Source organism: Bufo bufo, chromosome 6 (genome assembly GCF_905171765.1).
Source record: "Bufo bufo chromosome 6, aBufBuf1.1, whole genome shotgun sequence".
Classification (NCBI taxonomy): Eukaryota; Metazoa; Chordata; class Amphibia; order Anura; family Bufonidae; genus Bufo; species Bufo bufo.
This window is the reverse complement of record NC_053394.1, coordinates 192,341,383-192,355,949: the sequence shown is the minus strand read 5'-3', so window position 1 is coordinate 192,355,949 and position 14,567 is coordinate 192,341,383. Positions and strand designations below refer to the sequence as shown.

At 44.8% G+C, this 14,567-nt stretch overlaps 1 protein-coding gene across 1 annotated transcript in view; it reads left to right on the top strand.

Annotated features, from left to right (window-relative positions):
• LOC121005627 (transmembrane protein 132A-like) overlaps positions 1–12,409 on the top strand; it is a 779,862-nt gene extending 767,453 nt beyond the window's left edge. The window contains exon 11 of the mRNA XM_040438401.1: positions 11,276–12,409. Coding sequence (XP_040294335.1) covers positions 11,276–12,409 — 1,134 coding nt within the window. The remainder of the gene's footprint in view (positions 1–11,275) is intronic.
• The last annotated feature ends 2,158 nt before the right edge of the window (positions 12,410–14,567 follow it).

Genomic DNA, 14,567 nt, shown 5'->3' with positions numbered 1-14,567 from the left:
GATTAACAATGGCAGTGATCTTACACTGGTCAAAAAAATAAAGGGAACACTTAAACAACACAATGTAACTCCAAGTCAATCCCACTTCTGTGAAATCAAACTGTCCACTTAGGAAGCAACACTGAGTGACAATCAATTTCACATGCTGTTGTGCAAATGAGATAGACAACAGGTGGAAATTATAGGCAATTAGCAAGACACCCCCAATAAAGGAGTGGTTCTGCAGGTGGTGACCACAGACTACTTCTCAGTTCCTATGCTTCCTGGCTGATGTTTTGGTCACTTTTGAATGCTGGCGGTGCTTTCACTCTAGTGGTAGCATGAGACGGAGTCTACAACCCACACAAGTGGCTCAGGTAGTGCAGCTTATCCAGGATGGCACATCAATGCGAGCTGTGGCAAGAAGGTTTGCTGTGTCTGTCAGCGTAGTGTTCAGAGCATGAAGGCGCTACCAGGAGACAGGCCGGTACATCAGGAGACGTGGAGGAGGCCGTAGGAGGGAAACAACCCAGCAGCAGGACCGCTACCTCCGCCTTTGTGCAAGGAGGAACAGGAGGAGCACTGCCAGAGCCCTGCAAAATGACCTCCAGCAGGCCACAAATGTGCATGTGTCTGCTCAAACGGTCAGAAACAGACTCCATGAGGGTGATATGAGGTCCCGACATCCACAGGTGGGGGTTGTGCTTACAGCCCAACACCGTGCAGGACGTTTGGCATTTGCCAAAGAACACCAAGATTGGAAATTCGCCACTGGCGCCCTGTGCTCTTCACAGATGAAAGCAGGTTCACACTGAGCACATGTGACAGACGTGACAGAGTCTGGAGACGCCGTGGAGAACGTTCTGCTGCCTGCAACATCCTCCAGCATGACCGGTTTGGCATTGGGTCAGTAATGGTGTGGGGTGGCATTTCTTTGGAGGGTCGCACAGCCCTCCATGTGCTCGCCAGAGGTAGCCTGACTGCTATTAGGTACCGAGATGAAATCCTCAGACCCCTTGTGAGACCATATGCTGGTGCGGTTGGCCCTGGGTTCCTCCTAATGCAAGACAATGCTAGACCTCATGTGCCTGGAGTGTGTCAGCAGTTCCTGCAAGACGAAGGCATTGATGCTATGGACTGGCCCGCCCGTTCCCCAGACCTGAATCCAATTGAGCACATCTGGGACATCATGTCTCGCTCTATCCACCAACGTCACGTTGCACCACAGACTGTCCAGGAGTTGGCAGATGCTTTAGTCCAGGTCTGGGAGGAGATCCCTCAGGAGACCGTCCGCCACCTCATCAGGAGCATGCACAGGCGTTGTAGGGAGGTCATACAGGCACGTGGAGGCCACACACACTACTGAGCCTCATTTTGACTTGTTTTAAGGACATTACATCAAAGTTGGATCAGCCTGTAGTGTGTTTTTTCACTTTAATTTTGAGTGTGACTCCAAATCCAGACCTCCATGGGTTGAAAAATTTGATTTCCATTTTTATTTCCATTTTATTTTTGTGTGATTTTGTTGTCAGCACATTCAACTATGTAAAGAACAAAGTATTTCAGAAGAATATTTAATTAATTCATATCTAGGATGTGTTATTTTTGTGTTCCCTTTATTTTTTTGAGCAGTGTATATAAACCAATAAATCTTGGTCCCAACTTCCAAGAAGGTACCTTAAGTTTAATGTTTCTTGTAGACAGCCACACAGAATCACCCACTCTCAGGTCCAGACCACTCATACGTCTCCTGTCAGCCGCACGCTTATACCTGTTGCCCATCTTTTTCAGGTTATTTTGGATTTTCTGCCAAATAGAAGACAAAGAAGAGGAAAATCATTCCTCCTCAGGGATGCCGGAATTATGAGCACCAGAAAATGTACCAAACTGTGGATGGAACCCATATGCCCCAAAAAACGGCGACTTGTCAGTGGATTCCTGTCTACGGTTATTTATAGCAAACTCAGCTAACGACAAAAATGAAGACCACTCTTCCCGATTCTCTGAAACAAAACATCTCAAGTAAGTCTCCAGATTCTGATTAGTGCGCTTCGTCTGTCCGTTTGACTGAGGATGAAAAGCTGAAGAGAAGGACAATTGTACACCCAGACGAGTACAGAACGCTCTCCAGAATCTGGAAACAAACTGAGTCCCTCTATCGGACACCACATCAGAGGGAATGCCATGTAGTTTCAGGATGTTGTCGACAAACACCTGCGCAAGAGTTTTAGCATTGGGTAGACTAGGTAATACAATAAAGTGTGCCATTTTACTAAAACGATCGACAACCACCAGGATCACGGTCTTTCCTGAAGAATTCGGTAAATCCGTGATAAAATCCATGGACAAATGGGTCTAGGGTCTGGACGGGATGGGCAATGGAAGCAGAGATCCGGAAGGCCGAGTTTGTGTCACCTTAGCACATGCACAGGTACCACAGGCTGACACATAGTCCTCAATACACTTACGCAACCCGGGCCACCAGAATCTGCGAGAGATGAGATCGATAGTCGTTCTGCTCCCAGGGTGCCCAGCAAGCACTGTACAGTAAAAAAGAAAGATATCTAATCACCAGTCCGCAAAAATGTTGCGTTGCAGGTCCGAGGAGTGTTGTGGGGTCAATCACACTTTCATGGAGTATATATATATAGGGTTCGGACCGCGCGTGTCATAAACAGACGGTATACAAACAGTTTTTTTCTTTTCTCCTTCTCCTTTTAGAAAAAAACCGAGGGCTGCAAATGTCCTATTTGTGGATATCCTGCAACTGAAAAAACTAAAATAGTGTAAATCCGTACGGTTGTTTTGCCCTGCAGTGCACAGGTTGTACTTAAACGGCACTCCACCAACAAAAAGCGTGCATGCGATATCCTCCGCGGCTGGTTAGATTTTTTGCGGCGAAGATCCACGTTCATACACGGCCAAACAGGGTTCAACCACGGACTTGGTTCCAGTACACACCAGATGAGTCTGTTAATATTCCCAATTTATTTTCCTAAAAGTTTCTGTGGATACAAGTGGCTCCTACCATAGTGAAGCTCCGGTGACTGTTTTTAAAATGTTTATTAGTACATACTTACAAACATGCACTTTAAAATTCGCATTAAAAATCCCAGCGTCTTAGTCTTTGCCCTAAGGGAATAACTACCCCTTCGTAGACAGGAATCCACTGACAAGTCGCCGTTTTTTGGGGCATATGGGTTCCATCCACAGTTATGACACGCGCGGTCCGAACCCTATATATATATAAGCACTGTACAGTGATGTTCCTCGAACACCTTGTGACGTAATTCGGGGGGGAACAAACAATTTCCCCTAAGAACAAGAGTCCGGAGCATCCTCCTGTGCCTCCAACACCCTGGCCTCGAGATCAGGATAAAGAGCGGAAATAACTACCCCTTCAGATAAAATGGGACTAGGGTCATTAGACTCACCCCCCCTTCCCCCAGGAAAGCTACGTGACAAAGCATCCGTCTTGATGTTCTTAACCCCAGGGCGGTAAGTGACTATGAAGTTAAATCTGGTGAAAAACAATGACCATCTGGCCTGCCTTGGGTTCAGTCGCTTAGCCGACTCCAAGTAGGCCAGATTCTTGTGATTCGCAATTACCATAATAGGATGAATTGCTCCTTCCAACCAATGCCGCCATTCCTCGAACGCCAACTTAATGGCCAGCAATTCCCTATTCCCCACATCATAATTCCTTTCAGCAGTCGAAAGTTTTTTTGATAAAAATGCACATGAGCGCCATTTACTGGGTGAAGGACCCTGCGACAATATTGCTCCTACCCCAACCTCTGACGCGTCAACCTCAACAATAAATGGCTGAGACACGTCCGGTTGCACCAGAAAAGGGGCTGAAGCAAAACATTGTTTCACAGCAGAAAAGGCATGTAATGCCGCATCAGACCAGATAGAAATATCAGCACCCTTCCTAGTCATGTCTGTTAAAGGTTTAACCACCGATAAATAGTTCAAGATAAATTTACGGCAGTAGTTGGTAAACCCCAAAAACCGCATACGCGCTTTCAGATTTTCGGGTCGATCCCAGTCCAACACGGCACGGACCTTCTCGGGATCCATACGGAAACCTGAGGATGAGAGCAGGTAACCCAGAAATTGCACTTCCTGTACAGCAAATACACACTTTTCCATCTTAGCATACAACTTATTCTCTCTTAGGATCTGTAACACTTGTTTCACATGATCCTAACATAGTAACATAGTACATAAGGCCGAAAAAAGACATTTGTCCATCCAGTTCGGCCTGTCATCCTGCAAGTTGATCCAGAGGAAGGCAAAAAAAAACTGTGAGGTAGAAACCAATTTTCCTCACTTTAGGGGAATAAAAAATTCCTTCCCGACTCCAATCAGGCAATAAGAATAACTCCCTGGATCAACGACCCCTCACTAGTAGCTATATCCTGTAATATTATTACACTCCAGAAATACATCCAGGCCCCTCTTAAATTCCTTTATTGTACTCACCATCACCACCTCCTCAGGCAGAGAGTTCCATAGTCTCACTGCTCTTACCGTAAAGAATCCTTTTCTATGTTTGTGTACAAACCTTCTTTTCTCCAGACGCAGAGGATGTCCCCTCGTCACAGTCACAGTCCTGGGGATAAATAGATGATGGGATAGATCTCTGTACTGACCCCTGATATATTTATACATAGTAATTAGATCTCACCTCAGTCGTCTTTTTTCTAACGTGAATAACCCTAATTTTGATAATCTTTCAGGGTACTGTAGTTGCCCCATTCCAGTTATTACTTTAGTTGCCCTCCTCTGGACCCTCTCCAGCTCTGCTATGTCTGCCTTGTTCACTGGAGCCCAGAACTGTACACAGTACTCCATGTGTGGTCTGACTAATGATTTGTAAAGTAGTAGGAATATGTTCTCATCACGGGCATCTATGCCCCTTTTGATGCAACCCATTATCTTATTGGCCTTGGCAGCAGCTGCCTGACACTGTTTTTTGCAGCTTCGTTCCTGATAAGTCTCCATATTAGGCGAATGAATTAGTATGTCATCAAGGTATACAACGACAAACCTCCCCACCAGATGATGAAAGATGTCATTGACAAAGTGTTGAAAGACCGCATGAGCATGGGTTAACCCAAAGGGCATGACCAGGTTTTCAAAATGACTCTCAGGGGTATTAAATGCGGTCTTCCACTCATCTTCCTCCTTGATCCTTACCAGATTATATGCCCCCCTCAGATCCAATTTAGAGAACACCTTGGCACCAACAATCTGACTAAACAAATCCGGAATCAAAGGAAGGGGGTAAGGATCACGGACGGTAATACGATTGAGCTCACGGAAGTCCAGACATGGTCTCAGGGTATCATCTTTTTTCTTTACAAAGAAAAACCCAGCAGCCACTGGGGACTTGGATGGTCTAATATGTCCCTTTGCCAAACTCTCGGTGATATACTCTCGCATAGCCTTTCTTTCGGGTTCCGAAAGATTATACAACTGAGATTTGGGCAATTTAGCTCCGGGAATAAGATTTACGGGACAGTCATACTCCCGTTGCGGAGGCAACTCCTGATTACCACTCTCAGAAAACACATCAGAAAATTCAGAAATGAACGAGGGTACAGTTTTAGTGGTAACCATAGAGAACGATGCATTAAGACAGTTGTCCATGCAAAAATCACTCCACTCGAGAATCTGTCTCGCTTGCCAATCGATGTTAGGGTTATGTTTGCTTAACCATGGTAAGCCCAACACCAACGGAGCAGGCAGACCCTCCACATTTGGAATTTAGATTTGTAGTTCGTAATATAAAGGTTTGGTCAATAATACATTAGACAGGTAATAGTGTGTTCACAAAAAGGTTAATTAATGTGCGTTAAACAATTATTTTCTAATATAACTTACGGGCCATTTTTTTTTAAAGATAAATGATATATTGTACAATGTTATATTGGCCTTTTCAATAAAAAAAAAACTAATGAACTGTTACAATTTTTTTTAAATATAAATGGTTTATTTTAATGGTACAACAGTGTTTATGTAAGCTATGAATAAACATGCTGTAGTTGGGGGTTGTATAATTTTTTTATACTTATTTAATCGGTCTTCCGCAGCCCCATTCGTGACAAAATTTTGTCTGCTGCAAAATAATAACATGCCACTCTCTATTACTGCTTAGTTATGCCAAACTTTGTGTAGGCATTAGAATACCACTTTAACTTACCAACTGCATGCTGATCTTGTCCTGATACTTCAGAGTTCTGTGTAGTCATTATGCTCCACCGTTACCAATGACTGCTGCTATTATCCTGATCATTGAGAGTTATGTGTAGGCCGTATAATCCACTGTTAATATCTACCTGATGCTGATTTTGCTGCTGTCTGTCCTGATCATGGCGAGTTATCCTTCGGCCTTTTGACAATCCACATTACCTGCTGCTGCCTGTCCTGCTGAGTTAGGACAAGATATGTTTAGGTCTTTGTGACGAGACCAATCTCGCCACATTGCATTGGAGAAGCCTGGTTGCCCGCCTGCTTCCTTTAGACTATGGCCCCATGTTGAAACGTGTGATTTTCCCCTGCAAAGACTATGTGAAAGAATTTGGCTCCATGGCAATTAAACTGTATTCGTGTAGTCTGAGTGCCATTCACCTAATAATTGAATGCACTCAGACCTGAGATATCTGGGGATATGTTAAATGTCTATGTTTTATGCAATAGCTGCACAGTTAAATATTCTTATGTCTTTTATTGTCTTTTGCCTGTGGCTAATGAAGTTTTGCCTCTGCCCTTGGAGATAAATTGGATAACTTCCCAATTGTCTCCAGGACAGAAGACATTGTGTAAAACTGAGTATTCTCCTGCCTGTGATAATTACATTAACCCATTGTGTAAGGTAATTGTATCATAGGCAGAGGGGAGGATTTTGTGTGGGAGTGTCCGAGTGTATTGTACGTGGTTACTGGTTGTTTTACAAAACCCTGTGGGTGTGTAAGAATGTGTATAAGAACAATAAACACACAGCTCCGGCTGTCCACTGCTTTACCCTCAACACAGAGTTTGGTCTCGTTCTTGGGGGGATTCACTGTATGCTATTAGAGACTGATTGCTAGGAGTGTAAGCCGCTTGGGTGTGTTTCCTATTCGTCTGCTAGCAGCTATTCGTAAGGTTCCGTTCAGAGTTTGGAGCATTCCCTTGTATGCCGTTCGGGTGTTTGGTGTTCTGTAAGTAGCTGTGCCTGTAGCTCTGGAAGGGGAAGATCGCCTTAACGGTTTTAACCCCTTTTATGCCCGGGTGCCATTACAATTGGTGGCAAGCGACAGGATGGTTCTCACAGCCCAGAAGGACAGCTACAAAGTAACATCATTCCCTGGAATTACAATTTGAGGACAACGCATGTCCCAGTACAGCGACCCTGACAGCAGCAGGATGGAACCAGCAGTGGCATTCGATGAGAAAGACCTGGATGGCCGGGATGCATTAAGGAAAGGCGTCTGGTACCAGGCCCTGGATAATGTACAATACCAGCGAGGCGAGAGTCTCCCCAGTGAAGAGCAGCGATTGCAGAAGCAAGTGGTCCTGCGGATGCCCTTCCTGGGAAAGCAGCCCCTGGAGGAATGGGTGAAGGAACTAGAGCACCGAGTATGGCAGAAGCTATGGCTGGAGGGTCCCTACCAGGCGCTCTGGTGGTATATGGCACAGTATATACCCTGGACAGCTGAGCATGACAAGCCAGAGGGAGAGGAGTTTGATGGTCCTGGCTTGTGTGATTTACAGAGAATTGGGAGCCCAGTCTCCATTCCCTAGCGGCCGTGTGATTTACAGGGAATTGGGAGCCCAGTCTCCATTCCCCAGCGGCCGTGTGATTTACAGGGAATTGGAAGCACAGTCACCATTCCCCAGCGGCCGTGTGATTTACTGGGAATTGGGAGTCCAGTCTCCATTCCCCAGCGACCATGTGATTTACAGGGAATTGGGAGCCCAGTCTCCATTCCCCAGCGACCGTGTGATTTACAGGGAATTGGGAGCACAGTCTCCATTCCCCAGCGGCCGTGTGATTTACAGGGAATTGGGAGCATAGTCTCCATCCCCCAGCGGCCGTGTGATTTACAGGGAATTGGGAGCCCAGTTTAACGCACCAGGGGGAGAGAGTAAGCCCCACAACAGTGCAGATGGAACCGTGGTCTCTGCACTCACAGCACAGGGGGTAGGGACAGACATAGCAGGAGATAGATTCCTGATGCAAATCAACCACTCTTAAATGAATGTCATTCACTACCTGCGACAGGCATTTTTGGGCGAGAGGTGCTGAGTCAATTGCAAAGACAGAAATACTATTCTCTAATGCATTAGTAGTCAACCCGTGAATGCGTACAAACTGTCCATCAATCAAGTTAACTCCTGCCCCACTGTCGATAAAAGCTTTGATTTTCACAGTTTTGGACTCTAGCGCCACGTCGGCTGACAGGAGAAAACGGGTACTACCAGTAAAAGACAAAAGTAGGTTTTCTTGCTGCCCACCCACGCTACCAATAGTAATTTGGGGATTAAACTTTTTTTTTCTTTTGTTTACACCTTGATGCTGCAAGTATGGACAAGCTTTTGCCAGTAGTTCCAGGAGTAGCTCCTCCTAACTGCATAGGCTCATCACAAGGCACAACCACCCGAGTCTCTCCACCATAAGTGTCAAAGGAAGCAGTATCCTTATTGGACAGTACGTTCTGAAGGAGAGGACCTCTAAATCTCTCCCTCAGGCGTCTATCAAGGCGTACAGCAAGGGACATAGCTGCTTCCAATGACTCAGGATTTTCATGAAAAGCCAATGCGTCCTGCAGTCTCTCAGAGAGACCCTGGCAGAATTGGCTACGGAGAGCAGAATCGTTCCACTCTGTATCCGTAGCCCATCTCCTAAATTCAGAGCAAAAGGTCTCCACAGAACGTTCTCCCTGCCGCAAACCCCGTAACTTGGTCTCGGCCTGAGAGATCCGATCCGGGTCATCATAGATAAGACCCAAGGCTCTAAAGAATTAATCTACTGACCGGAGGGACGGTGATCCGGTCGGCAGAGAAAAAGCACAAGATTGGGCGTCCTCTTTAAGTAATGAAATAATCATACCCACACGTTGACACTCATCACCAGAAGAGTATGGACGAAGCCTAAAGTATAATTTACATGACTCCCTGAACCGGATGAAATTGTCACTACCCCTGGAAAACCTGTCCGGGAGAGCTACCTTCGGTTCAGGGCAGGCCTGGAACCCACCACCGGAACCAGCAGCCTGTGGGCTCTGAATCTGCAAAACCATCGCACGGAGGTCTGCTACCTCCAAAGTCAGATTCTGCATCTGTTCGACCAGTACAGTCATAGCATCCATAGCTGCACAGATCAGAACAAAAAATGGCGGCATGGGCTCTGGATAATGTCACGGATGTAGTAGGGGAGAACACCAAAAGACAACAAGACGGAAGGGAAAAGACACTAGGCCTCACCGCTAGGGAAGGAAAAGGGTCACCACCTATGAAACCCTGCTTCTGGCCCTAACTCCTATCCGTATGGGCACCTCTCGATGGTAGAGATGCCCATACACAGGAACCTAGAAATCCCTGGTGCCCCTCAGATGCCCTAGACTTAATGACAGGGCAGAGACAACCCGCTCCTTCCCTGGGGAAGGAACCAGCGTCTCACTGAGGCCTAGTAAACAGCAGGGGGGGGAGTAATACAAAACACAACAAGCGGAACACTTAACTTCTAAGGATGATGGATGATCAGGACTTCAACTAGAACCACACTCCAGCTCTTCCAACACCAAATTAAGCTATCCAGAGCAAGGAGTGATGGGTGAAGTCAAACTAAATAGGGGGAGGTAAAGATCACATGATCCACACCTGAACAGGAGGTGTGGACATACAAGCAACACACAGACAAAGTGAAACCAAAAGATGCTGTCAGATCACTAATGAGCAGATAATCTTTCAGACCTTCTCAAACCTGTCACCGGTGTGACACAGTAATCCAGCAGCCATGTTTGATCTATCCACCATGTTCTGCCATCTTGTCGTAACCCTAATAATGTTAAAAGCAAAATACCACTAGGTTCATAGTATGGAAGGATCCACATGGGATTATGGTCATCTCTGTTGTGGGTCTCTTATATTTTATTGTTTTGAGGAAGGTTTTCCCACCTCAGTTCTGTGTACCATCTCTGGTACCATAACACAGGAGATCAGAGGCTGCTGTAGGGGGGAGCAAGACCACATGACTATGGCCACCACCACTGCCAGTGGCGGACATTAGTGCCAGGTGTCTGCTCTTTAAAACAGCAGACACCCGGCAGCCATGGCACCCACTTCACGCGCCAGTGAGCGCCATTTTTAAATGTCCGGTTGCCAACGTAAATTTACTATTGGCGGTCAGTAAAGGATTACCTTCCAAGCCTTCACACTAAGATAGGCCACCAAGTGGGAAGAATATGATAAGGCAAAGCGACCTGGGTATACCTGCTTTATAGCGATTTGTGACAAATTAATTTGTAACGTATCAAATTTCTTGGTGAGCTTCAGCAAAGTTGCCAAATCAAATTTTTCAAAACTTTGCTCTTCTCTAGCTATACCCCAATGTTTTTCTAGGGTGATTAGACCCAGAGTGATTCTTAAATGCCATCCTATATAATGCATTGGACTTTTACATGTCTAGTTTTAGGTTTGTCTCATAAAACCTTTCATTAGATATGCAGACATAAGGCACATCCTTAGATCCGATGCACACAAGCATATTCTGGTTCAGTACAACTTCCAAGTGGAACAGACCTGTAATACAGTATCCATGGCGTTGTAGAGGGTCATACTATACCTCCATATGCCTTTTGATTTCATATGTGGTTTTGTATGAATCTGTTACAATTCAAACACTAGCAATTCTTGTAGTACAATAATCATTTAGTATAAACGCTACATTATGTGATCTTTTGCCAATGTGAACAATGTAAAAACAGGCGTGTTATATGTAAATCATTATGTTACTCTACGTGTCTAAATATCTTTGATAATGTGAGTAAACGATTGCATGTGAATAGATTTGTACATGATAACCTGTGTATGAAAATGCTTGTCTGTCATTGGCATTAAATCACTAAATGCCATTATGTTGTTTAGCACCTTACCACTATCCACTTGTCTAAAAGCACCATTAGCATGTATGCCTGTAAATTAGTTGGTTTCTCTTTCTCTGCTTGTTTATGTGAATAGTGTAAAAATTGTCCTAACAGGTTAAAGGTTAAAAATGACTTTTTTGTTTCTTTTTGTTTTTCAGGAGGCTGTTCTATGTGTTTGGCTATTTTTCAGTGATATGTCTCTCGTTCCAATAACCATCTATAATCCTCAAGAACTGGTTTTAACCATTGTGTCCTCTGATGTCTCCGTTCTGTCAGTTGGTCGTGCTATGATATCAACAAGCTATTGGTCTATGCCAGTATTAATTTTGGAAAATCCAGGTGAAGAACCTCTAGTGCACATGTCTCTTTTCCTGCCAGAGAGATGTAGAGAAAAGGAAACCATCGGTTTACTCAGTGCTGGGTATATTAGAGTTACGTTCCCAAGAAATGGAACAATAGGAGATGAACATCTTGGCAGAGACATAATACAGGGAGACACCGTCCTACTGACCAGGGACAGTAACATTATCTCAAGTGCTAACAATGTTATTCCAGGAACCAGTGACATAATCCTTAGGGGTGATCATACTACTATAGAAGATAATAAATCTCATTTTGATGATATTGTTACAACACGGTGGGGAATACCAGGCTTACAAGAAGGACTTTATGGACTCCTTGCAATATTCTCTCTTCTTACCCTTCTGTTCTTTTTTAGTTGCCTGACCTTTATACGACGGCACAAGAAAAAACCAGCACATGAGGACCCTGCCAATCCTGAGGCTCCAAACTGGGTATGGTTAGAAGGGTCAGATTCAGATAGATCAAAATCACAATCAGGAGGGGGTGAGGAAGAGGAGGGAAGTGGGCAGTGGGATGCCAGGAACTTGGGTTCTCAAAGGCTGACAAGTACTTTCCATCCAGTAAGAAATTTCCACAAGGATGAGACTAATAGTGAATGTTACTCTGCTACCAACTCTTTCTCAAGATCTACCAACCATTCTAAAGCTTATTTAGAAGCAAAAAGATCTGAAGTTAGGTCAATTAAAACAGCAAATTCACATGGAGAAAGAAGAATTGAAGGGGTACCTAATGATCCTAATGTGCAGTCTATTTTGGTGGCAAATGAGGAGGACATTGTTTGGGTATGTAAGGATATGGGTATGAGAGAGCCTCAAGAAATCCTGAGCTACATGAAAAGGATCAGATCTGAAACACCTCATGGTGATGATATTAGTAGAGAAGGACTAAGTCTTAGGGAAATGGATATACCTGGAGCTAGAGTTAAGTGAATCACTAAAAGCCACAAAAATAAATGAGTGTTGTAAAATAGTAGATGAGGAACATAAGCCTAAACCATATGGACACCTTTTGGGGTAATTGTAATGGAATGCATGAATGTTTGGTTTAAAGGGAACCTGTCACCTGGATTTTGTGTATAGAGCTGAGGACATGGATTGCTAGATGTCCGCTAGCACATCCGCAATACCCAGTCCCCATAGCTCTGTGTGCTTTTATTGTGTCAAAAAAACAATTTGATACATATGCAAATTAACCTGAGTTGAGTCCTGTCTCTGACTCATTTCACGTACAGGACTCATCTCAGGTTAATTTGCATATGTATCAAATCATTTTTTTGACACAATAAAAGCACACAGAACTATGGGGACTGGGTATTGCAGATGTGCTAGTAGCCATCTAGCAACCCATGTCCTCAGCTCTATACCCAAAATCCCAGTGACAGGTTCCCTTTAAAAAAATCATTCCAATTGGGTTTGAGAAAACATTTTCAACCATTTGTTTTTCTGCGACCTGCATATGTTCTCATACATTGCAGGATGCTCAGTCCCGTTCCTGTTCAGATCTAAGAAAAAAATTACTTATTCCAGTCTTTTACATACAAGCGCTGCAGATACTCTCCACAAAGTAGATGCTCTTCATGTAACAATTATGAAATAAAACAATAGATTTGCACTGCTTTCAGACAAAGGGAGAATTCCAGATGAATGGCAAGTCAGTAGATCACTCAGGTGTCTCCCATTGGTCTTCCAAAGTCCACACCTTAAGCGTAATCAGTCACCACTATTCGCTGCTGGGGCCAATACTTCTTATTTCAGATCCCCTTCCAAATCTCTTGCATGCAGATCACTAGGTGGCCTGGCGCTGGAAGGAGCAGGACGCGGGTGATGTAAGCTCCGCTCCTGCTTCGTCGCCGACAATGAATTCTACCTCCCAGAGAGGCAACCAGATCATAACCCACATACCCAGTCGCCCGCTCGGGCCTACACATCCTGCTGCGCGGAAGCTGCCGCGACACTTTTAGTCACACCATTCCCACTGGAAGTCAAGGCGATTCGGCGGGTAGCAAACGAGAGCCTCACAAAAACTACAGGCCACTCGGGCTGCAGCGGTCAGTAAACTTTATCTTCCGAATAAGGGCACATACCCCACCCCAGTGCCAACTTTCCCCACGCGGGACTCTTCTGCATGTGTAGAGCTTAGCACCGGATGTGTAAGGGTTGAAGCCAGGGGTAGAGAGCTCTGAGTCTTTTATTAGCAACCCCACCTTACGTAAATCTTTCCCCCTCCTCACCTTGTCACTCACCATGGTCAAAGTAGGGAAACCAGGGGGAACAGGCCCTAAGACAGTAAAGAAGTCACAGTCAGAAATGGAGAAGTTTCTCCATAAAAAGTCCACAGATCCTCAACCATTAAGTCAATCGACTGACCGGAACATGGCTTCCGCCACAGAACCGTCAGATCATGAGCGCTCAGGAGCTGAAGACTGCCAAGAGGGAGACCCCTTCATCTCCACATCACGAAAAACTTTACAGCAGATCATCGAATCAGCAATAGCTCAAAGAACTTTCAGACATAAAAACAGACAGAGAGATCGGAGGCAGAGTTTAACAATTAGAAGAGAACCAAGCATCCTTTGTATCTTTTGGAGAGGCTACTGCTTCAGCCCTCTCACACTACCAACATAATCTCAATAATTTACTTTCATATGTGGAGGATCAAGATAATAGAGTGAGGCGCAACAACCATCGCTTAAAAGAAGTTCCGGAATCGGTGCCTATATCATCTGTGATGGACATCACCAAGGAAATATTGAAACCTCTACTGCCATCCAATATGAGAGATCATTTTATCCTTGAAAGAGCACATAGAGCACTTAGACTAAAGCCCAAAGAAGGAGAGGCTCACCGAGAAATAATTTGCAAAGTCCTCAACTTTCACCACAGGGACATGATTCTTAAAGCAACCAGAAACGGTCAGGATTTGTCCTTTGAGGGCTCTCCTATACAAATCTGCCAGGACTTATCACAGGTCACTTGTCCAAACGACATAAGCTAAAACCATTTCTGGACCTTTTGAGGAAAATGGACATTCCATACAGATGGTTATTTTCGTTCGGGAACGCTTTTACCTATCGAGGAGCACACAAAG